The sequence below is a fragment of the Pristis pectinata genome, chromosome 10 (genome assembly GCF_009764475.1).
Source record: "Pristis pectinata isolate sPriPec2 chromosome 10, sPriPec2.1.pri, whole genome shotgun sequence".
In the NCBI taxonomy this organism is placed as follows: Eukaryota; Metazoa; Chordata; class Chondrichthyes; order Rhinopristiformes; family Pristidae; genus Pristis; species Pristis pectinata.
The window spans coordinates 81,000,139-81,027,301 of NC_067414.1; the positions used below are offsets into that span (position 1 = coordinate 81,000,139).

A 27,163-nucleotide genomic window follows, 5' to 3' on the forward strand; every position below is an offset into this window, starting at 1 on the left:
GTGGATAGTGTAGAAGGTTGCTGTAGATTACAACAAGATATTGATAGAATGCTGGGCTGAGAAGTGGCAGATGGAGTTCAACCCAGGTAAGTGTGGTGATACACTTCCGGAGATTGAATTCGAAGGCAGAGCACAAGGTTAATGGCAGGACTCTTAGCCATGTGGAACAGAGGGATCTTGGGCTCCATGTCCATAGATCCCTCAAGGTTGCCACGCAGGTCGATAGGGTTGTTAAGAAGGCGTATGGAGTGTTGGCCTTCATTAGTCAGGGTATTGAGTTCAAGAACCGTGGGGTGATGTTGCAGCTCTATAAAATTCTGGTCAGACCACACTTGGAGGATTGTGTTCAGTTCTGGTTGCCTCATTATAGAAAGGATGTGGGAGCTTTAGAGGGTGCAGAGGAGATTTACCAGGATGTTGCCTGGTTTGGAGAGCATATCTTATGAGGATAGGTTGAGCGAGCTAGGGCTTTTCTCTTCAGCGATAAGGAGGATGAAAGGTGACTTGATAGAGGTGTACAAGATGATAAGAGGCATAGATCGAGTGGACAGTCAGACTTTCACCCAGGGTGACAATGGCTAACACGAGGGGGGCATAATTTTAAAGTGATTGGAGGGAGGTATAAGGGGGATATTGGTAAGTTTTTTTTAAGTGATGGGTGCGTGGAACGCACTGACGGCAGAGGTTGTGGGGGCAGATACATTAGGGATATTTAAGAAACACTTAGACACATGAATGAAAGGAAAAATAGGGGCTATGTGGGAGGGAAGGGTTAGATAGATCTTAGAGCAGGATAACATGTCAGCACAACATTGTGGGCTTTAAGGGCCTGTAGTGTTCTATGCTCTATTTAGGAAGCACTGACTATCAGTCTGACATCTGATACATCAGGGGAAGTGAATGGGATCTGGAACATCAATCATTACTGGATATGGTCAGCTTTAAGGACAATTTTTTTTGTTAAAGTCCTTTCATATATTTAAAGATCTTAGATGCTGGAGTAAGGGTTCTAAAATCTGTTTCATTAAAATGGAAATGGGTTGGTCCAAAATAAGCAACACTCTAAGCCGATTCATACTTTGGTCATCAGTTAGTTTGACTGTGTGAGTTCACATCTTGAAAAATCACTGCAATTTCTTATAACGTGCAAGAAGGGTGAAGGAAAGTGCCATTTATTTGGGGCTCACGGATTGATGAAGCAGTAGAACCTCCATGTAGGAAATGTGAGAGTCCATCGTCGGTGTCACTTGTACTGGCCATACTGTTTCTCACTCTCATCATTGAAAGCTGGGAACATAGGCTCGGTTGTCTCTCTATCTTTTTGGCAGTCTGTAATGGAAAGGATACTGTTTTTTTAGATACAAGGTAAACTGAACAATCCTGCTTCTCAGTACAACTTACTTGCTACTGAATGACCAGTTCATGATCTTGTTACTGCACCTTACCCACCACTTATTTTATCCAGGATACTCTGGCTATTAAGGAACTTGATTTATGGTTCTGAACTAGAAGGAAGACAGATTTCCAACTGCCACATGACAATCAATTAAAAATCTCACTTTGAAATAGAAAGGTTCAGTGTACTGCTCTACTACTTTTTTGCACAATAGGGGGGGACGACAACTCTAAAGTAATTATTTTACCCCCTTCAAAGTAACCTTCAAGAGAACCTACTCCACCCAATCTCTCCTCCTCCAACCAACAATACAATCCAACCCAACCTTAATAAATGACTTCTGGGGTATGATGCTGACTGAGTTTACAGGTAGTGTCAGGGATACAAACTTCAAGTGAGCTCCATTAAGAGCTACTGCAATATGTAGCAGGTCTTTATCAGGTATGCTTCACAGTACAGGAGTTAACCTAGGGACCTTGGTAAACACATCAGAAAGCCCAACTTAAATCTCAATGTAGATTGAAGTATTCCTGTAAAGAACATACAAATAAAAGCAGATGTAAGCTGCTCTGCTCTTACACCTGCTTCACCATTCAATAAGATCATGGCTGATTTTTACCTCAGCAAGACTTTCTTGCACTAACCTCGTATCTCTTGATTCCCTAAGTAACAAAAAATCTTTTGATCTCAGTCTCCGTCATATTTGTTCTGAGACATTTTGCACAGGTGCCTTCAAAATATCTTCCTTCTTGCTAAACCATGGCTTTCCCCTACGACAGTGGATGGAGCCCTTGATCATATACCATCTGTTGCCTGCACTTCTGTGTTCAGCCCCTCTCCCTGAACAGAGTAAAAAGGAATGCCCCAGCCCTTACCTTCCACCCCACCAGACTCTGCATTCAATAAATCATGCTTTGCAATTTAAACCAGCACCAACAAGATTCCACCACCAGATAAGAATCCCCTCCTCTTTCAGCATTTTAAAGGGACTGCTCCCTTTGCGACTCCTTGGTCCGGTCCTCTGCCCCCACCCACCACTTCCCATCATGGCATGTTCTCATGCAACCATAGGAGATAAAACATCTGTCCTTTCACCTCTTCCCTTTAAACCATCCAGGGACCTAAACAGTTGGTCCAGGTGAAGCAGTGATTCACTTGCACTTCTTCCAATCTAGGTAGAACCACAGAAAACTACAGCACAGAAAACAGGCCATTTGGCCCTTCTAGTCTGTGCTGAAACATTATTCTGCTAGTCCCATTTACCTGCCCCCAGCCCACACCCCTCCAGACCTCTCTCGTCCATGTATCTATCCAATTTACTCTTAAAAGTTAAGAACGAGCCCGCATTTACCACATCAGATGGCAGTCCATTCCACACACCCACCACTCTGAGTGAAGAAGTTCCCTATAGAACCATAGAAAATGACAGCACAGAAAACAGGCCAATTGGCACTTAAACAGGCCATTTGGCTGTTTAACTGCATTCACTGTTCACAACATGCATTGAGTGTCCTCTACACTGGAGAAACCAAAGCGCAGATCATTTTGAAGAGTACCTGTGCTCAGCCCAGAAGAGTGACCTTGAGCTCTCCATTGCCTGCCACTTTAATTCACCATCCCACTCATTCTGACCAGTCTGTGCCCTCCTGCACTGTTACAATGAAGTCCAATGCAAGCTTGAGAAACTACCTCATCTTCCAGCTTGGCGTGTTGCAGCCATCTGAACTCGGTATCTAATTCTCCAGCTTTAGGTAATTCACTTTCTTCCAATCTGCATCAGAACTGGCCACTTCTGCTATCATCTTGGCTGTTTCTCTTTCTATATGGCAGGAGTGGTGGGGATGGGACCCACAGCAGCACGGCAACAGGTGGTAGGGTTGACAGCAAGAAAGATGGTATGACAAGTAAGACTGAAAGGAAGGCAGCAATGGATGCACTAAAAAAACAGTGGGACTGATGAAATGTGTTTATTTCAACACTAGGAGTATTATGGGTGAACTTAGAGCCTGGATCAGTACATGGAATTACGATGTTGTTGCCATTACAGAGACCAGGTTGCATCAGGGACAGGACTGGCAGTTCAACGTTCCTGGGTTTCATTGTTTCAGATGTGATAGAGAGGGGGGGTAAAAGAGATGGAGGGGTTGTACTACTGATAAGGGAGAATGTCACAGCAGTACTAAGGACACACTGGAGGGGCTCATCCACAGAGGCAATTTGGGTGGAGTTCAGACATAGGAGAGGTGCAATTACACTGATGGGATTATACTATAGGCCTCCCAATAGCCGCCAAGAGATGGAGAAACAGATACGTAGACAGATTATGGAAAGGTGCAGAAACAACAGGGTTATCTTAGTGTCCGGTACTGATTGGAACATCCTTAATACAAGAGGCATAGATGGGGCAGGCCTTCTTCAGTGTGTCCAAGAGGGGTTCTTGGATCAGTATGTGGAGAGTCCAACTAGAGGAGAGAACCCACTGGACCTGGTTTTGGGAAATGAGCTAGGCCAGGTGACAGACCTGATAGTGGGTGAACATTTTGGGAATAGTGACCACAATTCATTATGTTTTAAGATAGTTATGAGTAAGGATAAAATTGGATCTTGCAGGAAGGTACTAAGTTGGGGGAGGCGAATTATGACAGGATAAGACAGGAGCTAAGGGACATTGATTCTGACATATGGGAGTTGTTTAAAGACCAGCTGAGCAGAGTTCAGGAAAGGATGGTAAATTAAGGGAACCTTGGATGACCTGAGTGGTCCTAAATTTAGTCAGGAAGAAAAAGGAAGCATATGTAAGGTTTAGGAAGCTAAAATCAGACTGGGCCTTTGTAGAATATAAAAACAGCAAGAAAATGCTCAAGCAGACAATTAGGAAGGCCAAAAGGGGCCAAGAAATGCCCTTGGTGAGCAGGATCAAGGATAATCCCAAGGCATTTTATTCCTGTATTAAGAAAAAGAGGATAACTAGGGAGAGGGTAGATCCACTCAAGGATATAGGAGGGAATTTGTGCTTGGAGTCAGAGCACATGGCTGCGGTACTAAATGAGTACTTTGTGTCGGTATTTACTAAGGAGAAGGATTTAGAGGCAGTGGGGCATGCTAATGTGCTGGGATATTTTGAAATTAGAGGAGGCATCAAGGTGGATAAGTCCCCAGTACCTTATGGCATATATCCCAGAATATTGAAAGAAGCAAGTGAGGAGATTGCTGGGACTTTGACAAGGATCTTTGTGTACTCACTAGCACCAGGTGAGGTCCTGGACAACTGGAGAGTATTAAGTATTGTGCCTTTGTTCAAGAAGGGAAAAAGGGACAATCTAGGCCAGAGAGCCTCGCATCAGTGGTAGGGAAGCTATTGGAGAGGATACTGGGGGATAGGATCTATGCACATTTGGAAAGGCATGGCCTGCTTAGGGACAGTCAGCATGGCTTTGTGCAGGGCAGGTCATGCCTTACAAACTTAAATTAGTTTTTTGATGAGGTGACAAAGGTCTTGATGAGGCAGTGTACATTTTCTACATGGACTTTAGTAAGGCATTTGATAAGGTCCCTCATGGTAGACTGATTCAGAAGATAAAGATGTGTGGGATCCAGGGTGAATTGCAAGTTTGGTTTCAGAACTGGCTTGCCCATAGAAGACAGTTCAGACGGAAGGCTGGAGGTCCATGACCAGTGGTTCTGCAAGGATCGATGCTGGGACCTCTTGTTTGTGATGTATATCGATGATTTAGATGAAAATGTAGATGGGTGGATTAGCAAGTTTGCAGATGACACCAAGATTGGAGTTGTGGACAATGTAAAGGACTATCAAAGAACACAGCAGGATATACATCAGTTACTGATAGGGGCAGATGGAGTTTAATCTGGGCAAGTAAGCTGTTGCACTTTGGGAGGTCAAATGAAAGGAAGTATACAGTTAATGGTAGGCCCCTTAATAGCATTGAGGTACAGAAGGATCTTGGGGTCCAGGTCCATAGTTCACAGAAAGTGGCTATGCAAGTGGATAAAATGGTAAAGGTGTATGGAATGCTTGCCTTCATTGGTAGGGGTGTTGAGTATAAGAGTAAGGAAGTCATGCTGCAGCTGTATAAAACTTTAGTCAGACCATTCTTGGAGTACTGTGTACAGTTTTGGTCACCCCATTATAGGAAGAATGTGGAGACTGGAGAGTACAGAAAAGGTTTACCAGGATGTATAGAATATACAGAAAATAGAGGCTGCACACATGTTTATTTATCTGTTCTGTGCCTAAGATGGCACTGGCTCCTCCTTTATCAAAGGGAAAGCCTGCACATGGGAAGGGTCAGATAACTCATGGGTGACCAAGCATGATGACCTAAGCATGACCCTGTGCCTGGTACCGATGTCTGAATTGCAGAAATAATTAGAGTATGTTGTAATTAGGGTAGGAAAGGTACATTGTAATTAGAGCAGTGCCTGGTACTGATGTTGGTACTAAGGCATATAGTAATTAGACTGGAAGATAACTGTAGCAAGGTACAAGCATGTTGTGATTAGATTAGAGAGACTTATGAAGACAATTGTGGCAGACTGCAGGGAGTTAAAGGACGAGGGTCTGTAACTAGATATCACTGCTGCTGAAACTGACATGATTGATTATGCCAACTAGACTAAGAAGGGGCCATAAAAGGAGCTGTAAGCCTTTGTTCGGGGCATTCAGTGACTAGTTCTCTGGGTGTCACAGCTTTTGTTTGCAAAGAAAGGTTTAACTTCTTGAAGAATCTTCTGAGTCTCCTGGTCAATCTCAAATCTGTTTAATCATGACAAATCTGGCGTAGCCGGCAGGATTGGAAAGAGACCCATAAGAAAAGAGCGACAAGTCAAGGATGCTTCCCGGTCCTTCGGACCCCCCACAAGACTAGCAGAGTAAAGGGTGACAACCCAGGAGAAAAAAAAAGCAAGCATTTTTCCTGTTAATTTGGACTAAAAACTCTGTGTGAGAGGTCCCTGGGACACAGAAGTGTTAAACGATTGTTGAAGGGTCTCTCCGATCCAAAGAATCTGGTAAAATTGCAGTTAAAGGAAACTCAGGATTGAGCAAGGAAACTCAGGATTGATCAAGAAAACTGCGCAGTGGGGTGAGTAGAGTTAAGACGATAGAAATTGATTAAAGGAAAATTCCATGTGGCATTGGTAAGTCCCTGTGGCTACTGCCTCGCAGGAGACGAGGGTCTGAACGGGCAGGGCAGAAAGTCTTCGTGGATACTGCATTAGGAAACGTAAGGGTCTGAACAGACGAGGTTTAAAGGAAAGTTCTGCAGATACCATCCTAGGTAGGGGTCTGCACGGGCAGAACAAGAGGTAAGAATATTTTGATAAATTGACTAAGATTAAATAATACAAAAGCCAGCAAATTGGGTAGTAAAATTATAAGGTTAGGCGTGGTAGTAGTATAATAGAAGTAGTGATACTAATAAGAAATCAGATAAGTGAGTTGTGAATTTCTGAGGAATACCCTGTAAAGTCAACATGATGGGGAAAGGAACTGCAGTTGAGATATTAAGCAAAAGTTTCCAGTATCTAAAAAGGATATCGAAAGAATTTTGGAAAAATGGGAGAAGAGAACCAAAAATCTATTAACAAAATGGCCAAAAGAGGGAACTTTTGACTTAAGTCTGTTTGAGGAAATGAAGGGGTTAATCAAAAACTACAAACCAAAAGATAAATCTGAAAAAAGAGAACAGGAGGTAGAGATACTAGAACTCTTTAAGATGGAAGGGGAAAAATTAAGGAAAACATATCAGGCAGTAGTAACTAGACAGGGTGCCAAAGAGTTAGAAAAACAATTCCCTGTAGAAGAGGAGGAGGAAGGGTCGACTCTATATCCAGATTTAAGAGGAGCAGAAAAACCCCCTCCCTATCCAGATGAAGGGAACCTGAAACAATGCCCAGTAGTAAGAGGATGGCTGGAGATAGAAGGGGAAGTGGAATGGTATGAAAACACGAGGAAAGAAAGCATTGGAAGAAGAAAGGAAAGCTTTACAAGAGGAGAGGGAGGAAACGGAAAAGCAAAGATTAGAAATGGAGGAAGAAGTTAGAAAACTGCAGGAAACAAGATTGCAGAGGGAGTTTGAGATATACCAATGGCATAAAGGCAACACCAAGTCAAAAGGGGAAGAAAGAAATCTAGGGAGAGAACAAAAAAGTGAGGGAGAAAAGCAACCCCAGGAAGGCTGATGTGGCAGAAAATACAAATAGAGACAGAATCAGAGTGGTGAGGAATCAGGATGAAATAGAAAGCCAGGGATCAGGAAGAGACAGTGGGATTACACCCTCTACTGGTAGGAGGAGGAGGACAGCCACAGTACATTCCTTGAGGGTCCCAGGACCTGGAAGGGTTTAAAAAAAATGCACTACCCGGCATACATGAAGGAGCGGGGAAAATGGATTAGTGCCTTTGAGGACGAGACCACAGGACGATTATTGGCAATAGGTGACTTAAAGGCACTGCTGGTGAAGGTAGTGGGAACCTCAAAACTGAGAGAACTGATGATTTCAGCTGGCTTAATAAATGTGGCGGACAATCCAATGATTGGTGACTGTTTTGACTGAAATAGTCAGAGGGTATGGCAGTCCCTCAGAACCTGTTACCCATCTAAAGTGGACCCCAAAGCTCCAAAAGGGGACCTACTGGGAGATGCTGAAAACCCAGCAGCATATCTAGAGAACCAATTGAAAAAGTGGAGACTGAAAACAGCAAGAGGTGGAGGGCAAGCAGTTGATGACTACGATGTTCCGGACTGCCATTGTGGATCCAATGCCTGCCCCCCAAAGTCAAGTCCAGACTTGAGGAGGTGGTAGGGCTGACGTCAATGTCCTACCGAGAATTCAGGGACCATGTAGTTCATGCAGTTGAAAAATACTGAAAAGACAAAGGCTGATTGAGTAACAGGAGGAAGTGCAAAGAAAGCTGACACAGATGCAGCTCAGAGCTTAAAAAGACAGAAAGAGGCAAAAAAAAAGTTGCCAATAACTGATCAGATTGTGACCACCAAAATGAATGAAGCACCAACCTACAGTGGAGCCTGTTATACTGCCAGACAAGGGCCAGAAAACCCCATGCCAATAATAAATGTCTTTGGGGGAGCATTTCCTCAAATGCCATATCAGGGGCAAAACAAATTTAGGCAACAGCCCAGACAGGACTGGAACTTCCAAGGAAGGGGGCAGAGAGGTAATGGGCAAAAAGGGCCAGTGAAAAAGCAGGTAGAAAGGGGGACAGGAGGATTGTGTTGGGGATGTAATCAGCCAGGGCACATCAGGAGAGACTGCCCATACAAACCCTGGCCTGCCACGTTTCAGCAGGAATTGATAAATAGAGAGCAACAGTTTAATCAAGGATCAGCCCCAGCAGGTCCAACTGGACCTGTGAACCCCTATGGAAGGTACTAGGGATGCCCAGAGAACCCAGGTGGGAAGGGACAGTACCCAATGATAACATGGGAGGCAGAAGAGGAACCTATTGTTCAGATTATTTTAGAAGGGCAATTAACACCAATGATAGATACTGGAGCCACGTACACTTGTGTACAACTGCAATATGCCTTCCACCTTTCCATGTCAGGAAAATTTATTAAAACTGTAGGGTTCTCAGGAAAAGCACAGTTAACACAATTTACAGCTCCAGTAAGTTTAAAGATGGGGAACAATGAAATAGTCTTGCCGATTCTAGTGTCCAAAGGAACCCCAATCAATTTACTAGGCAGAGATGCATTGTTAAAACTGGGATTGAAATTGGAATGCACCCCAGATAGGTTAAGCATGGGGAAAAATAAGCACTCAGCTGGTGGTGCAGGAAGCTAAAGGAGCAAATGTGTATTGGATAGGAGACATAGAAGATCAGGTCTGGAAAACTTAAGAAAAATGGAAAAAGGGCACTCTGGCAATATTACCCAAGGCTAAGCCGCCCAAGACTGAGCTGCACTGTATAGCGATTTTTGATGAGACTCAGTGTAAAAAGAGAGAGACAATGGTGCAATGAAGTAAATACCCAGCAGCATTTAAAAGATGAGGCAATAATAAGAGGAAAGCAGGGAGCAGCCTTACAAATAAAACAGAATGCATTTCTGGAAAAATGGTACAGGGTGCCAGGAGCTGCACCCCATGTAACATTGTTAGTAAATGAGGGATACCAGTCCAAAGATTTAGGGCCCATGGTGAGGCAAGTGGGAACAATCATTGATTGGCAGACAGTGACACCAAGGGTCTGGAAGTCTGGGGACAATAACTATATTAACATAGTAGTACATATAGAAATGGTAGTAAGTCCCAAGGAGATCGAAGTAGCTCCTCAATGGCGTATGACATTGCTAGTAGAAGAGGGCCAGCAGAAGGATAAAAGGCTGGAGGCACTGCCAGCCATTTATGGTCAAACACGATACAGATGTAGGAAGACTAAGATCAGCAAGCCCAGTAGAAATAAAATTAAAACAGGGAGCAATTCCACTTGAGACTGCAGTATCCCCTGAAACTAGAAGCAGAAGAAGGAATAGCGCTAATACAGGGATTGCTTGAGGTAGGAATGCTTGAGACGACGAGTAGCCCCTGTAGTACTCCACTGTTACCAGTCCTGAAAGCAGGTAAGTCCAAATGGAGATCGGTACATGATTTGTGAGCAGTGAATGAGGTACTGGAAGATTGGCCAGCTGTAGTTCCAAACCCACACATGCTGTTGACTAATGTTCTACCAGAGGCAGTTTGTTTTTCAGTAATTGATTTGTTTGGCTTTTTTCAGCATTCCCCTGGCAAAGCAGTGTCAGTATTTGTTTGCTTTCACTTAGAGGTAACCAGTATACTTATGCTAGGATGCTGCAGGGATTTAAGCGTTCACTGCATATTTTTAACCAGGTATTGAAGGCAGACCTAGAGGGTATACCATTGGAAAGTACACTGATACAGTATGTAGATTTGTTAGTTTGCTCTGAAAGCGAGGAACAGTGTGAGCGGGATACCTTGGCCTTATTGGAAAGATTGGCACATGGAGGTCATAAGGTATCCAGAAAACTGCAATTTTGTAAGTGGCAAGTAGAATATTTGGGTAGATTAATATCTAAGGGAGCAAAGTCGATTGTGCTGGATCAAATGGCAGCAATAACTAAGGCTCCTAAACCTCAAAGTAGGACAGATGACAACATTTTTGGAAATGGCAGGATACAGTTTGGACTGGATTGGAGAGTATGCTGAAATTGTGGCACCATTGAGGAAAATGAAGGAGGAAGCTGGACATAAAGACCTGAAGGGTGTTCTGCAGTGGAATGAGGAGGCAGAAATAGCTTTTAACACTCTTAAACAGGAATTGCAGTCAGCCCCAGCACTAACTTTGCCTGATTATGAAAAGGTCTTTCATCTGTCTAACAGACAAGAAGGTTATGCTGCAGCAGTACTGACACAGGAAACAGGCATAGGGAGAACAAAACAGCCAATAGCATATTATAGTGCAAGACTGGATGAGGTGGCCCAGGGATATCTGCCTTGTTACCAGGGACTGGTAGCATTGCACTATGCTTATGAAAAAGCATCATCTGTGACCATGGGTTATCCTGTAATTCTGTACACCCATCAGGTAGCAGAATTATTGGAAAAAGGGAAGTTTGTACTGACACCAGCCAGGATAGTTGTGTTTCAGATGTTATTGACATTCCCAGACATAACTATACAAAGGTGTACCACAGGTAACATAGCTGATTATGTTCCACTGGGTTATGAAGGAGAACCCCATGAGTGTGTGAGGGAAATGATGATATTTGCCAAATTAAGAGTGGACTTACAGTCAGAGCCATTGGATGATGTAAATAAAAAGATTTTGTTTGTGGATGGCTCCTGTTACAGGGACCACGACGGGAACCACGCAGGGTTCTTGGTGGTGCAACAGGATCAGTCTGTTTAAAACAATTAGGTTGAAAGCTTGTCCACAACCCTGTTCAGCCCAATTAAGGCTCTGAAAGCAGCATGTGAGATAATGGACGGTGAGAAAGTTGACATCTATACAGATTCAGCATATGCTCATGGAGTATGTCATTTGTTTGGAGCAGTATGGAAACAGGTTTCAAGAAAAGCAATGGAGACCCTATACAGCATTGTCAGCAAATTCTAGATTTAATAACAGTGATGATGAAACCTAGAACATTGGCTATTATGAAGTGCCTGGTGCATAAGAAGGGAAATGACATGGTGACAAAGGGAAATCAGGCTGTAGATGAAGCAGCCAGGAAAGCCTCTGGATGTTGTTTGGCTGTTATTGCATCTCAGGTGAGTCTGAGTCCAGAACCTGTAACGGAGGACATAATTGAAATACAAGGTAAGGCAACTCAAGCAGAACAAACAATGTGGAGACGAAGAGCCAAGCGGAACCAGGAAGGCTTATGGAGCACAGATGACAGTTTGTTGATAGCACCCACCCCCTTGTCGACTACCCTCATTTCAGAGGCACATGGGCTAGACCATTGTGCAAGGGGGGAAGTGATGAGAAAGATTAAAAGAAGATGGATTCTGGTCACCCTACTTACAGGCTTTGGTAGATCACATCTTGTTGCAATGTGAGGTGTGTGCACAAAACAACATTAGGAAAGGAATTGACTCCTATAGGTCATACACCTGTACCCGAAGGACCATTCAAACATTTAGTGATTGACTATATGGATATGATAAAGGCAGTAAGAGGAAAGAGATGTATGCTGGTGATTGATAGATTTAGTAGTAGATTTAGGCAGTGCCCTCTAAGACTTAGGAGCAGGAACTGTAGTGAAATTTTTGAAGAATGAAGTAATTCCAAGATTTGGAATACCTTCAGATCAGTTCCGACAATGGGTCAGCCTTTATCCAAAAAGTGGTAAAATTGGTGTTGCAAGCTCTGAGGATATAACAGATTTGGATGCGTATATCATCACCAGGGTATGGTGGAAAGAATTAATGGGATCTTGAAAGCTGAACTGAATAAAATCTGTGCAAGCACTAAGCTTAACTGGGTTGATGCCCTGCCATTAGCGCTGATGAGCTATCGCATGCAGACTAATCATATAACGTGCTTGACGCCACATGAGCTACTCACTGGCAGACTCATGCCAGTGCCTAGATGGAGAGGCCCATATAAAGGACCTAGTTTGGAACAACTAGAAATGGAATTAAAACAGTACATGCAACAACTAACTATGATACACAAATCTATGCGCAGGAAAAACAAAAGGAGCTAAAGACAGATCGGGAAGAAGGACCTGATAAACCTGGTCTCCAGGTTTATGAGAGGGCATTCCGAAGAAAGTGGAACAAGCTAAGAAGGGAAGGGCCCTATCCGGTAGCCAAGGTATCACCCACTGCAGTTCAAGTGGAAGGATTGTCCACAGGTACAGGCTGGTGTTGAGCCCGCGGTGAGTGAGTGAGGAAAGGGTAGTGGAAGACGAGCAGGAAAAGCATAGAATCACTACCCCGCCACAAGACTATGACCAGCTAGTAAGTGAGATTTTCAGACACACTGACAGTTTTGAGAATGACCGTGCTGAGTCTGTGGAGCATAACCCTTCTCCAGACAGTGGGGATGGGGATGATCTGGGGCCAACTGGTCCCAATGCCTGTGATAATGAGATTGTCAACTCCTGTGCAGATTGGGAAACCATCAATTTGGCAGAGTTAGCATGGTAATACCAGGGCTTTGCAAGACCAAAGAGGGAGGGCTAAAAGAAGTGCAACATTTACTTCCTTAACATGGCTGCAGACACTCACTAATTATTGGTACCAATGGGCAAATTATACAGCAGCAATGATGACCAGAACAAGCTGCTACCTTTGTGCCAGGGTGAGACCAATACACCATATAATTCCTATAATGCCATATAATTCCTCCACCTGCACACAGTGGCAAAAACAGCATCTGGCACAATGCACGTAGCAGTGCCCGAGTGTAATCAGGACATGTGTTAAAGGTATCTGAGAGCCAGAGTGATGCATGTTATGCTATTGCAGCTGCTTGCTTTATCCCTGAGTATAGAACTGGACACACCACCACAACAGACGTTACAACATAGTAAGAGAATACACCCCTGACCCGGCAATTCGCATTGATAGTATAGGTCAGCCTAGGGGTATCCCCAATGCCTTTAAGGCAAGGAATGAGATTGTGGCTGGATGGGAATCAATAATCCCTGCTTTTGGGGTCAGTAAAAACACAATGGATAAATTATATTTATTATAATCAACAGCAATTATCAATTACACTGATGCCCTCTCTGCATTAGGGGAGCAATCAGACACAACCAGCAAAATGGCATGGCAAAACAGACAAGCATTAGACTGGTTACTGGCAGAAAAAAGAGGTGTCTGTGTACTGTTTGGAGAACATTGTTGTACCTTTATACCAAATAACATTAGCCCAGAAGGATCTTTTGCTAAGCTGATGGATAAATTAAGGAATTTGAGAAAAGAGATCAGACAGAATGTGGGGTTTGGACATCAGTTCTTTGATTGGTTGGAGAGTAAATTAGGCTGTTGGAGGGCCTGGCTAACCAAAACTGCAATGGTTGTGGGTATTGTGCTGCTGCTTTTTACAATTGTGTTGTGCTGTTTCCTTCCATGCTTTAAGTCCCTTTTAGTGCAGGCCACGGCGAAACAGTTTCCGATGCTTCTGGCACTGGCTGAGACAACCACACCACCCCCCGCCCCCCGAAGAAGAAAGTCACAACAATATACTTCTATGATTTGAGTCGCAGCGATGTGTCAAATAATGATAGCGTGGTAGAAAATAACTATGCTTATGTTGAAGTAGTCTGTGAGGGCCTCTGTCTTTTTCCCCATCTCCATTATAGAGGGACAGGTTTTTGGCCCTCTGACTCAGCAAATAGTGAATTCATGGGGCCTGTGCACAAAGAGTACATTATACCCATTTTTTGGATGATTGGCTTTAGTCTTTAGGTGTCGTGCCCTTTGAATTCCCTCTGTGAGACTTGGGTCTCAAAGGGGGGAATATAGAATATACAGAAAATAGAGGCTGCACACATGTTTGTTTATAATCTGTTCTGTGCCTAAAATGGCACTGGCTCCTTCATCGAAGGGAAAGCCTGCATGCAGGAAGGGTCAGATAACTCATGGGTGACCAAGCATGACTACCTAAGTGTGACCCTGTGCCTGGTACCAATGTCTGAATTGCAGAAATAATTAGAGTATGTTGTAATTAGGGTAGGAAAGGTACATTGTAATTAGAGCAGTGCCTGGTACTGATGTTAGAACTAGGCATGTAGTAATTAGACTGGAAGATAACTGTAGCAAGGTACAAGCATGTTGTGATTAGATTAGAGAAAGGCTGACAAAGATAATTGTGCAAGACTGCAGAGAGTTGAGGAACAACGGTCTGTAACTAGATATCACTGCTACTGAAACTGACATGATTGACTACGCCAACTGGATTAAGAAGGGGCCATAAAAAGAGCTGTAAACCTTTGTTCAGGGGCATTCAGTGACTAGTTCTCTGGGTGTCACAGCTCTTGTTTGCAAATAAACTGAAGAATCTTCTACATTTACTGGTCAATCTCGAATCTGTTTAATCCATGACAGATGATGCCTGGATTACAAGCTACAAGGAAAAGTTGAACAAACTTGGGTTGTGCTCCATAGAGCATCCAAGAGGGGAGACCTGATAGAGGTTTTTTAAATTAGATGGAGATAGGGTAGACAGTCAGAATTTGTTCCTCAGGGTAGAAATATCAAACACCAGAGTTTGATATTTGCTTTTAAGTTTAGAGGGCAAAAGTTTAAAGGTGACATGAGGGGCAAGTTTTTTAACACAGCGAATGGTAGCTGCCTGGACTGGGTTACTAGGTGGTGTAGTGGAATCAGGTAGTTTGGTGGAGTTAGAGGCTTTTAGATAGACACAAATGAAGGGAATGGAAGAATATAGATGATGGACATTTAGTATAAATTGGTATCAAGATCAGCACAACATTGTGGGCTGAATGGCCTGTCCAGTGCTGTACTGTTCTATGTGCTATTAGCATAGTCTGCTCTGCTGGGCATGTTCCACAGCCTTGCTATTAGCAAAACATTACACAATAAAAGAAGCATGATCTGATCCTAACTGCAACTCTAACTGCCAGTTTAATCATATTAGGGATATTCCCTTTGTTCTACCCCTTCCTCTCCTGCCTTCTCTACTACAGAAAACTAACTTGTTTTCTTTCTTTCACAGTTCTGATGAAATATCTTGGACCTGAAACATTAACTATTTATCTTTCTACAGTTGCTGCCTGACCTGCTGCACAATTCCAAGATTTTCTGTTTTTATTTCAAATTTTCAGCATATTTTTGACTTAAGTTTTTCTCACCTGTCTGCAATCACCAACCCTTTATTTTGAGTCTGACCCTTGGACTACCCATTCAGTGTAGCATATACATTGTAAAGCCCCATAAGAATTTTGTACATTTCAATGAGATCACTGCTCATTGTTGTCCTTAGAAAATAGTTGTGAGACATTGAAAGGGCTAAAATATAAAACACAGCAAGTAAAATATGTTATACCAGTAACTGCATTTACTCAACAACACTCAAGGTGATGCAGAATTTTGGTGAAATGTTAGTCTGTAGTTTTCCCACTCAATTGCCATAACATTTGTGTGTGGAATTTCTGCTGCCCAGGTGTGGTGGGAGAGCTGGTTTGAGGAAATTCTGGACTGGAATTCCTGAAATAAAATCCCACTATTGATAATAAAAAAACCCTGCAAGATCTTTCCAAAACACAAAACTATGCTGCTGTATTAACATACATTACAGAATCAGTTTTCACTTCAGCCTCAATATTTTCATAGTCTTTAAATATTCACTTTATCAGTGCTCCACTGACTGGCACCTAGTCATTAGCTTCTCTTCACCCCACTAGTGTACAGTTCCACCCATGTCATCAATTCCTCATTATTCAATCTCCACTTTGAGCCTGGGAACTGCCCACTGTAAGGGAATTAAAGCTGAGCCTCCAACCTTTTTCACATTCACTCACAGTTACAATTACAATCCTGTGCTGCCTATTTGATGAACACAGACCTAGTCTATGTGGCCTAACAAAAGCATCACTGGGACAGGGGGAGTGATGTTGGTGAAAGCTAACTCTTCAATTCTTATGTAAATTTCTTAACCTTTTTTTTCCCCCATCAATGTTGTTACTTACTACAGTTACTCACTAGTTCTTAAAGGCTTGTTTCCACTGCTATATTTCCATTGCTCTGATTGGACTGTACAGAGTTAACAGTAATTTAACATAAATAAAAACAGAAAATGCTGAAAATACTTAGCAGTTCAGACAGCATCTGAGGAGAGAAATATTATTAACAAAAAGGTTCAAAACCAAAGGTATTTGGCAGAGAGAGGGTGGTACAAGAAGTGAACAAAGGGAATATCTGTGATGGGAGGGAGACCAAGTGCCACACCTGGTGCCACAGAGAGAGGGTGGTGAAGGTGTTTATTGCAGATCTGTCAGGAGGAAATGTAAATAGAAAGAGCTGAATGTAAAAGAAGAAAAAATGTAGGAACTAAGAGATATGAAACACTGCAGATCTGAAATAAAACAATTCTGGGAATACCCTACAGGTCAGGCAGCATCTGTGGAGAGAGTAAAATGAAGCTACATTGCAGCTTAGTGACCTTTTCTGTTCTAGAACAAACTGGAAAGACTGGAAATCTGTTGTTGAATTCAGAGTTGAGTGCTAAGGGCCATCACATAACTACTTGGAAGACAAGCTGCTCTTTAAGCTTTCATTGGGTTTTATTGGAACACTGTATGAGGCCAAAGGCAGAAAGATCAGAATGAAAGTGGAACAAAAATTTAAAGTTAAGGCAACTAGATGCTCAGAGTCAAACTTGTGGACTGGACAGAGATGTACTACAAAGTAGTCAGCTAGTTTTCCTTTGGTGTCTCCAATATAGAGGAGACTACATTGTGAGCACCGAATGCTGTACACAAGACTGGAAGATGTTCAAGCTGCTTCACTTGAACAGAATGTTTGGGTCCCTGGATGGTGAAAGCACAGGTGTTGCCTCTACGGTGGGTGCCTTGGAAGGTGGTTTGCTAATAGGAGTGGTTGATGGAGATGAAAGAGCAAAGCAGGGAATCAGAGGGAATGGCCCCTTTGGGAAGGGAATGGAAGCTATGACCAGGGCTCATGTGAAAACTGGCAGAAATGTTGGATGTGAAGGGCTGGGAGGTGACAACAAGGGGAACCCAACCGGTGCTCTGGTTGAGAAAGGGGCAAGAGCAGAAGTGCAGTGTAACTATGAGGAGGAGAAACTGAGGTTCAGGAGAAAGACAACTTGAAAGTACCAATGAAGAAGGTATTATCTTTAGATGGAGAAACTGGGAAAATGGAGTCCTTACAGGGAGCAGTGGTAATCTATGGTCTGAATATTTCTAATTACTGAACTATAAACTAATTACAGAAGGGATGCAATGTGAAAATTAATTTGCTAATTGGAGAATTGCTTATGCAGATAAATGCCAAAATATCTGGGCAAGAAATAATGAACTGTGTGCAATATTCAAATATTTCCACTGTAATCAGCCAATTCCATTTCAACAAAATAAAAACCTGTTAATCTAACAATCTCCATTCATTACTGAGATACAAAGATGACAATCATAACATATCGTGGAGTACTACTCTTGCAAACGCCATTGTAAAATAATTCAATGGCATTCTCCCCATTAATTGCCAGGATTTGATAATTATGTTGCAATATTTTCGATTCCATTTCACTGCCAGTTCTAACTGAAGTAGACGAGATATGCGAGGAATGAAATGCTAGCTGCACAATGAGCCGAACCTCAGGCAGTTCTATTACAGTTGTAATACTGCGTATGTGAAAAATTGCTAGGTATGTCCTGTTTGCAAAAAGCAGGACAAATCCAATCCAGCTAATTACTGCCCAATCAGTCTACGCTGATCAGCAACAGGGTGATGGGAGGTGTGTGAACAGTGCTATCAAGCAGCACTTACTCAACAGTAACCTGCTCACTGATGCCCAGGTTGAGTTTTGCCAAAACACTTGGCTCTAGACCATGTCAAAGCTTTGGTCCAAACACAGCTGGATTCCCAAGGTGAGGTGAGAGTTACAGCATTTGACGAGGAGCTCTGGAAAAACTGAAGCCAATGAGCAAGAGAGGGAAAACACTCTGATGGATGCAAAAAGGAAAATAGGTGAGGTAGCTGGAGGTCAGTCATCCCAGTCCAGGACATCAGTACAGAAGTTCTTCAGTATCCTAGGACTAATCATCATCAGCTGCTTCACCTTCCGTTATAAGGTCAAAAGTGCGGCTGTTTGCTGATCATTGTGACTCCTTCGCAAATGAAGTAGTCCTTGTCTGCATACAGCAAAACCTAGGCAATGTACAGGCACAGCCAGGCAATGACCATTTCTAACGAGAGGGTCTGCCCTCGACATTTAATGGCATTCCCATTGTCCATTCCCCACCATCAATACCGTGGGGGTCACCATCGACCAGAACTCAACAGGATCAACAACATAAATATTGTGGCTACAAGAACAGGTCAGGGACTGGGTATTCTGTGGTGAGTGACTTCCTTGCTGACATTCCAAAGCCTTGCTGTCATCTCCAAGGCACACGTCAGGAGCGTGATAACTGCAGCTCCGACGATACTCAAGCAGCTCAGTATCATCCAGGACAAAGCAGCCTGTTTGATTAGCACCCTATCCACCACTAATTAATCATTCCCTCCACCCCCGGCACACAATGGTTAATGTGTAACATTTACGATATGCACTCACATGGCACCTCCCAAAACTGCAAATTCTATAGCCGAGGAGGATAAGGGCTCCAGGTGCACTGGAAAACAACCACCTGTGGGTTCCCCTCCACGTTTCCTTCATCTCATGGGGTTAAATCCTGGAACTCCCTGTCCAATATCATTGTGGGAATACCCTCATGACAGTTGAGGTAGGCCACTCCTCACCACCTTCTCAAGGGTAATTAGGGATGGGCAATAAATGCCAGCCTTGCCAGCAACATTTGCATCCTGAAGAAATGAATACTTTTTTAAAAACTCTCAACTTTCACCTAATGTCCTTGAACTTTCTTAAGGCTTATTTGCTATCTAAATCCATCAAAGAGCCCTTTCACTGTTCACAATAAGTCCTTTATCTAAACCTTCTACACAAGTGAAATGCATGATGCACCCAACAGTTTGTCAACAAATATTCAACGATGTGCACGAGGCTGGAATGCACAAAGCTAGAGTGAACAACAATAGCAACTGCAGACTGTGGCTAATTAGTCATAATGTATCAGGAAATCAGAGAATTTTCAATCTTTTAATCATTTTCTTTGAAGGATTAAATGCCCAATCAACCTAATTAATATTCAGGTTGTTTAATTTTAAAGTAGTGCTCCAACAGTAGGTGCCTCTTAGAAAATGATCACAAAGCCCGTGATATAATTCTGAGTCTATTCCCTTAGGTTGCAGAATATACTTGGGTTAGGAGAACAAATAAAACATTCAAAATCAATACTTTTATGACTAGTCATATCTACACAGAAATTCATCACCAGCAATCAATCCTGAAAGTTGTGAAGTTCTTGAGCCTTTAATATTGCTGGTTTGGAAACATCCAATTTGTAAATAAATATAATCAAGGTTCTCCCCAGGTTACAACAGGGTTCCGTTCCTGTGAACTGTTCATAAGCAAAACAATTTGCACATCAGAAATGCAGCCATGGATGAGTTCCCACATAGCAGAAGATGCCAGCAGCCACACAGCAGCTGGCAAATCCATCCCACCGGTCTCTCATATGCTTCCTCATAGGTACAGGCTGTACATATGTCAGGCATCCATAAGCTGGGGAGGATTTGTAATGCATATCATATAGACATGCATGGAATTCATTGACAAAAATGTGCAGCAGGCAGATTTCAACAAGCTGGCTTTTGATAAACTTTGATTAGGTTCATCTATAAACCATGGGCCCATAGAGCCCATGGAGTTTATGCTGTTCTTAGATGGGGAAGCATTCTGAGTGTTATTATAAATGTTATCATTACTTGGTTATTGTAAGAAAAAACAAAACTCAGTGGATGCTTTTATCCATTGCCATCCCAACTCAGGGTGATGCATGGTAATCATCGGGCGCGATCTGAAACTTGCCCTAACGTAGCAGAAACAACTGTATCACTTCATATTTAAACTTACACATGAAGACCAGACAAGATTCCACAAAGGATGTGACACCAAAGGAAACCTTATTACTTCAAGAAAGATAAATAAAACAGAAACAACACTGAAACCTGGATTGATGAAAAGATTAATATATTAAAGCCACATTTTACTACTTCACAGGCTTCGTGGGCTTCGCTTCGGAGGACTTCGGAGCAGATAAGTTTTTCTTTTTATTAAGTTTTAAGTATAAGGCTTAGTTTTTAAAAGGGTTATAATTTACTAGGGTTAGTATTTTTATAAGTGTTTTAAAAGTTTTTAGTGGTCGAGTGGGGGCTGGACTGTGCAGGCACGGTGTGGGCAGTTTAAAAAGCCAAGCGCCTATACAGTGGGCAGCGGAGTCAATGGGAGCAGAGTGTTCTGGGCTTTGGCTCAAAGGGCTTTGGCGTAAAGGGGTAAGGCAGGTGAGTAGCTAATAGGTAGGCAAAGATAAGGTTACCTGTTATGTGATAAATATTTAAGTAGAATACCAGGAGGGGTAACTAAGAGGAGCGGCAAGTGAGGAGTGGCCAGTGTGTGAGTGGCTCAAGGTAGGAGTGGAGTCTTGAGGCTTTGGCTCAAGAGGCTTCGGCGAGCAGAGGCTGAGGAAGAGCTAGCACCCTGAGAGGTAAGGCCGGTAAGTTCCTTTAAGTTAAATAAAGTCGGATTGGGTAATGAAGGCAGCAGCTAGGGCAGTTGTGTGCTCCGAATGCAGTATGTGGGAAGTCAGGGACAGCACGCTTGTCCCTGATGATTACACCTGTAAAAGGTGCATCCAGCTGCAGCTCCTGGCAAACCGTGTTAGGGAGCTGGAGCTTGGTGAACTTCGGATCATTTGGGAGGTAGAGGCAGACATAGATAGGAGTTTCAGGGAGATAGTTATACCTAAAAGTCAGGAGGCAGGTAGCTGGGTGACTGTTAGGAAGGGGAAGGGGATTAGACAGAAGGAGCAGTGCACCCCTGTGGCCGTTCCCATTAACAATAAGTATACCATTCTGGATACTGCTGGTGGGGACGACCTACCGGGGACAAGATGTAGTGGTCAAGTCTCTGGCACTGAGGCGGGACCCTCATCTCAGCTAGGAGGGAGGGTAAAGAGGAGAGCAGTAGTGATTGGGGATTCAATAGTTAGGGGGACAGATAGGAGATTCTGTGGGAGAGATCGAGAATCCCGGATGGTCTGTTGCCTCCCTGGTGCCAGGGTCCGTGATATCTCAGATCGAGTTCTTGATATTCTCAGGAGGGAGGGTGAGCAGCCAGATGTCGTGGTCCATGTTGGGACCAATGACGTGGATAGGAAGGAGGAGGTCCTGCAAAGGGAGTTTAGGGAATTAGGTGCAAAGTTGAAGGACAGGACCTCCAAGGTTGCAATCTCAGGATTGCTACCAGTGCCACGTGCTAGTGAGGCTAGAAATAGGAGGATCGTGCAGCTAAATACGTGGCTAAGGAGTTGGTGCAGGAGGGAGGGCTTCAGGTTTCTGGATAATTGGGCTTTGTTCCAGGGAAGGTGGGATCCGTTCCGAAGGGACGGTTTACACCTGAACTGGAAGGGGACTAACATACTTGCGGGTAGGTTTACTAGTGCTGCTCCGGTGGGTTTAAACTAGATTTGCTGGGGGAGGGGAACCAGAGTGTTAGAGAAGAAAGTGAGGGGGAAAATGATCATGCGAGGTCTGCAGGTATGGACAGAAATCAAAGGTTTGTACAAACAGTAATGTTCTCAGGTGCATCTATTTCAATGCAAGGAGTATTGTAGGTAAGGCGGATGAGCTTAGGGCGTGGATTGGCACGTGGGATTACGATGTTATTGCTATTAGTGAGACATGGTTGAAGGAGGAGCAGGACTGGCAGCTTAATGTTCTGGGCTTCCGTTGTTTCAGGCATGATAGAGGGGGAGGGATGAAAGGGGGAGGAGTGGCATTACTGGTCAGGGAACAGATCACGGTTGTGCGTAGACAGGACAACCCGGAGGGCTCGTCTACAGAGGCCATATGGGTGGAGCTGAGGAACAGGAAAGGTGTGGCCACACTAATAGGGTTGTATTATAGACCGCCCAATAGTCAGAGAGAATTGGAGGAACAAATCTGTAGGGAGATAGCAGACTGATGTAAGAAGCAGAATGTTGTAATAGTAGGGGATTTTAACTTTCCACATATTGACTGGGACTCCCACACTGCGAAAGGGTTGGATGGCTTGGAACTTGTCAAATGTGTTCAGGAAAGTTTTCTAAATCAATATATAGAGGTACCAATGAGAGAGAATGCAATACTTGATCTCCTATTAGGGAACCAGGCAGGTCAGGTGACAGAAGTATGTGTAGGTGAGCATTTTGGGTCCAGTGACCATAGTGCAATTAGTTTCAAGATAATTATGGATAAGGACAGGTCTGGTCCTCGAGTGGAGGTCCTAAATTGGAGAAAGGCCAATTTTGTGGAAATGAGAAAGGATCTAGGTAGGGTGGATTGGGATAAGTTATTTTCTGGCAAGGATGTGCTCAGTAAATGGAAAGCCTTCAAAGACAAAATTTTGAGAGTGCAGAGTTTGTATGTTCCTGTCAGGATTAAAGGCAAGGGTAACAAGCATAGGGAACCTTGGTTTTCAAGGGATATTGGCGATCTGGTTAAGAAAAAGAGAGGTGTATAGCAGGTATAGGCAACTAGGAACGGATGAGGTACTTGAAGAATATAAGAAATGTAAGAAAATACTAAAAAAGGAAATCAGGAAGGCAAAAAGAAGACATGAGGCTGCTTTGGCAGATAATGTGAAGGTAAACCCAAAGGAGAGATAAGTACAAGAGGACATGGCTGTAGGGTGAAAGGGGAAAGGTTTAGGGGGAACATTAGAGGGAACTTCTTCACTCAAAGAGTGGTGGAAGTGTGGAACAGGCTGCCATCTGATGTGGTAAATGCGGGCTCGCTCTTAACTTTTAAGAGTAAATTGGATAGATACATGGAAGAGAGAGGTCTGGAGGGGTATGGGCTGGGGGCAGGTAAATGGGACTGGCAGAATAACGTTTTGGCACAGACTAGAAGGGCCAAATGGCCTGTTTTCTGTGCTGTAGTTTTCTATGGTTCTATGGTTCTTACTGTCACATATTCTACATATTAACTATAATTTAAATTATATGTTTTAATGAGGACTCAAAATGTGCAACATCATGGGTGATTAGTGAATATTTATGATATATTAGAGGGTATTTTAAATATTCATAATATACTGTACATGTTTCATGCAAAATATTTCAGAACTGGGTATCTTTAATGCATTCAGTTTCATGGGAATTTTACATATTCAAACACACAAGACCAGTACCTACTTTGTCAGTTAATGTTGGATCATTCAAGGAATACAGCTTGTTTGTGATATCTTTGCCTATTAGGTACTTAAATACTTCCTGAAGAAATGACTCGGTCTCCAGAAAGAAAGTCAGCCTCTCCCTGGACCAGCACAGAAACTTGCAGTTATCTTCAGCCACTATAGTTACCTGAGAAAAATGGACATTGATGAGAAACATTATTACTGTCCAGCACAGTGTTGGATACGTAGAAAAGACTATCTTAATCTCACATTAATCTGTAAACATACATTAGTTCAGTCCCAGTGCACAGTAATGATTGAATCCACCAACTAAGATGCATTGCTAATAATAATTTAAAGCACAAGTCTTTGATGCTAATCCAGGAGGAAGTCCCAGCACATATCTGAGGTGATCAGAATTCTGTTCTGAAACTGAGAGAACCATGCAACCTGACCAGTATTGTAAATACCGAATGCAGAGAGCCTGCTCATTGTTTTCCATTTCTCTACATGCAATTTCCAACATGGTCTGTGTACCATGGGATGTGTCAGGTGGAGACCAAATACACCCACATGGGGAAAAATAATTAAACCTTAAGTCATCGAAAGCCCCTCCCTGATTTCACAACAGTGGTGCCCTGGGATCATGTTGTTTGGCCATCTGAATAGAATAAAACATACAAAGAAATAAAACAACGTTGCAGGAGGTCTGCAACTGTTTATTCATGAATGAAAACAACATTTCCACTAGCCTTTAAAATTAGAATTGTAACTTTTCGCCAATAAAGCAATACGAAACCACATAGTCAATTCACCTTCTTCTGTAATCACAAGAGAACTGATTACTCCAAGGATTAACAACATTAACATCTATTTAAAAGGTGGAGTTTTATATGCTGCGGCTTTGTTCTTCCTTACGACTTAACTGCTCTAAATTTATGCAGTGCAACATGCAACCAATTCAAAGGGTTAATTTTTGCTGTTTTCCCGATGGCTTTGAGGTTATGCAAGTATACACTTGGTTAAAATCCTTCTATTCTGGGTGGAACAGAGGATTTAAAGAATGACACAACACATCTCACTTGGGGAGTTCAAGACTGAGCCAGAGCTTATGGCTCTGTGCAGGGAAGGAGAATAAACTGGATCAGGAGAGCCACTGGTTAGCAGGGGAGTTAGACGACTGGGGGCTGAGAATGCATGTCTGCTCTTTTGAATAAGAGTTAGATGCAGGAGCAAAGGAAAAGAGTTGTTGGGGGGAGGGATGATTCATCAAAGGAAGAAAAAATATTAAAATATAAATTTTAAGAAGCATTTCATAAGGAAATCACGGACGTGGTTGACATTTAGTATTTACTATACGTGTGTGACATTTAGTGTATAGCTTGATTCTAGAAAACTGACAAAGTAAGTAACAGAAATAAGTGCCCAAGGAGCATAATTCCAGAAAATCCTGGAAACAGTCAATAGGTTAAGCAGAAAGAGAGAAAAAAAAACTTTTGTTTTTCTCCACTATTAAATTTGCTTTTTGCTCCACAGATACTTTCAGACCTGCTGTATGTTAACAATATTTTCTATTTTCATTTCATACTTCCATACACATCCATATGAAGCATATATTTCCATATGCGGCTGGGTGCATTCCTAACCCTGCGTCAGGAACCAAAACTTCAACAGTTCCTTCCCCTCCACAGATGCTACTCAACCCGCTGAGTTCGTCCAGCATATTGTTTGTTGCTCCAGATTCCAGCATCTGCAGTCTCTTGTGTCTCCATATATTTCCACATCACGCATGTATAATTCCTTAGTATCATACAACAAAGCCAAACCGTGCTTTACAATCGTTAAGCACTTCAACATCAACCTCCATATTTCTATTCCTCAGCAATGAGGTTCTTATTTTTTATTCAGTTCAATCACCTCACATGCACTAACCACGCAGACCCTGAAATGGTGAATGCTACTGCTGTACCTGGAATTTTTCTCCTTTGTTCAACTGAGTTGATCGGAATTCCGGTGAGTCGATGAAAGCAGTGGGGTAAATGTTGTGCAAGAAGTGCCCACGATAAGAAACTTTCATCCTGTCAAGTCAAAGAATTGCTTTAAGTACATTGGCCGAGAACAACCTATTGAATGGAGAAGAGCAATCACATCATACTTCAGGTGGAATAATCTCAGTCCTGAAATGTTAATTCAATCTTTCATTAGCTTACATATAGGGAAAGTTATACTGTTCAAATGGTCCTCTGGCCTATTTACTTCATTAAATGAACTATTGTAAAAAAATAGAAACAGAAAATGCTGGAAACTCAGGAGGACAGACAGCATCTGTGAAAAGAGAAGCAAAGTGAACATTTCAGGTCCTGACCCTTCAGCAGAACTAAAAAAGTGGGATCTTACCATTTCCATTCAATGGCATTACCGTCACTAAGTCTTCCACCACTAACATCCTGGAGATAATGACACCACAGAAATTTAACTGGACCAGCCACATAAATGCAGCGGTCACAAGAACAGGTCAGAGACTGGGTAATCTCAGCTGACTGATACTCAAAGCTTTTACACCATGTATTAAAGTATATCAGGAGTGTGATAAAATGCTCTCCAACAACCTGGATGAATGAAGCTCCGGCACTCAAGCTGCTCAACAGCATCCAGCACAAAGCTCCCCATCCAGCACCATGGAATTGCTCTCTGGTGCAGAATGAGGCCATGTACCCTACTGGGCCAGGTCAGCCCTCCTGTACAGCAGTGGTTTTCAAACCTTTTTTCAGGCAACCAAATAGTTTACCCACACAACAACTAGCTAAATATAAAACTGGTGGTAGTGCAATCATACCACTATGATAAAACCTAAGAAGGCAGTGAAAGAAGTAATACCTCATGTTACACATCACTAGTGTGGGTAAGTTTAGAGTGACCAGTCAGGCTATACCCGGTCAGCAGACCTTCACTCACCCCAAGCTCCCCGCACTTCTCTCTCCTGCACTCAACTCATACTCCTGTCAGTCTCTCCCATCTCCCCCTGTGCTCCCCGGGTCCCTCCCTCCTCCGTACCATCCAGGTTCACATGGCATCTCTCTCCTGCACTTCTCCAAGGTCGCCCGGTCTCTCTTTCCTTTGCTCACTTGTTCTCTCTTCTGCATTCCTCCCATTCTTCTTGGTCTTTTCTCTCCTCTGCTCCTAAACCATCCCTGGAACCTTCTAGGAAGTCTTTTCTGCATCTTCTCTAAAACTGCCACATCCTTCATAGAGTGAGCAGAATTGGAAGC

The 27,163-nt window shown here is 42.9% G+C and overlaps 1 protein-coding gene across 1 annotated transcript in view; it reads right to left on the minus strand.

Moving 5' to 3' along the window:
• Positions 1-27,163, minus strand: part of bves (blood vessel epicardial substance) — a 46,471-nt gene that overhangs the window by 8,738 nt on the left and 10,570 nt on the right. Inside the window, exons 5-7 of the mRNA XM_052024083.1 lie at positions 25,864-25,972; positions 23,914-24,081; positions 1,188-1,329 (exon numbers count right to left, since the gene is read on the minus strand). Of these exons, the coding sequence (XP_051880043.1) occupies positions 1,188-1,329; positions 23,914-24,081; positions 25,864-25,972 (419 nt within the window). The remainder of the gene's footprint in view (positions 1-1,187; positions 1,330-23,913; positions 24,082-25,863; positions 25,973-27,163) is intronic.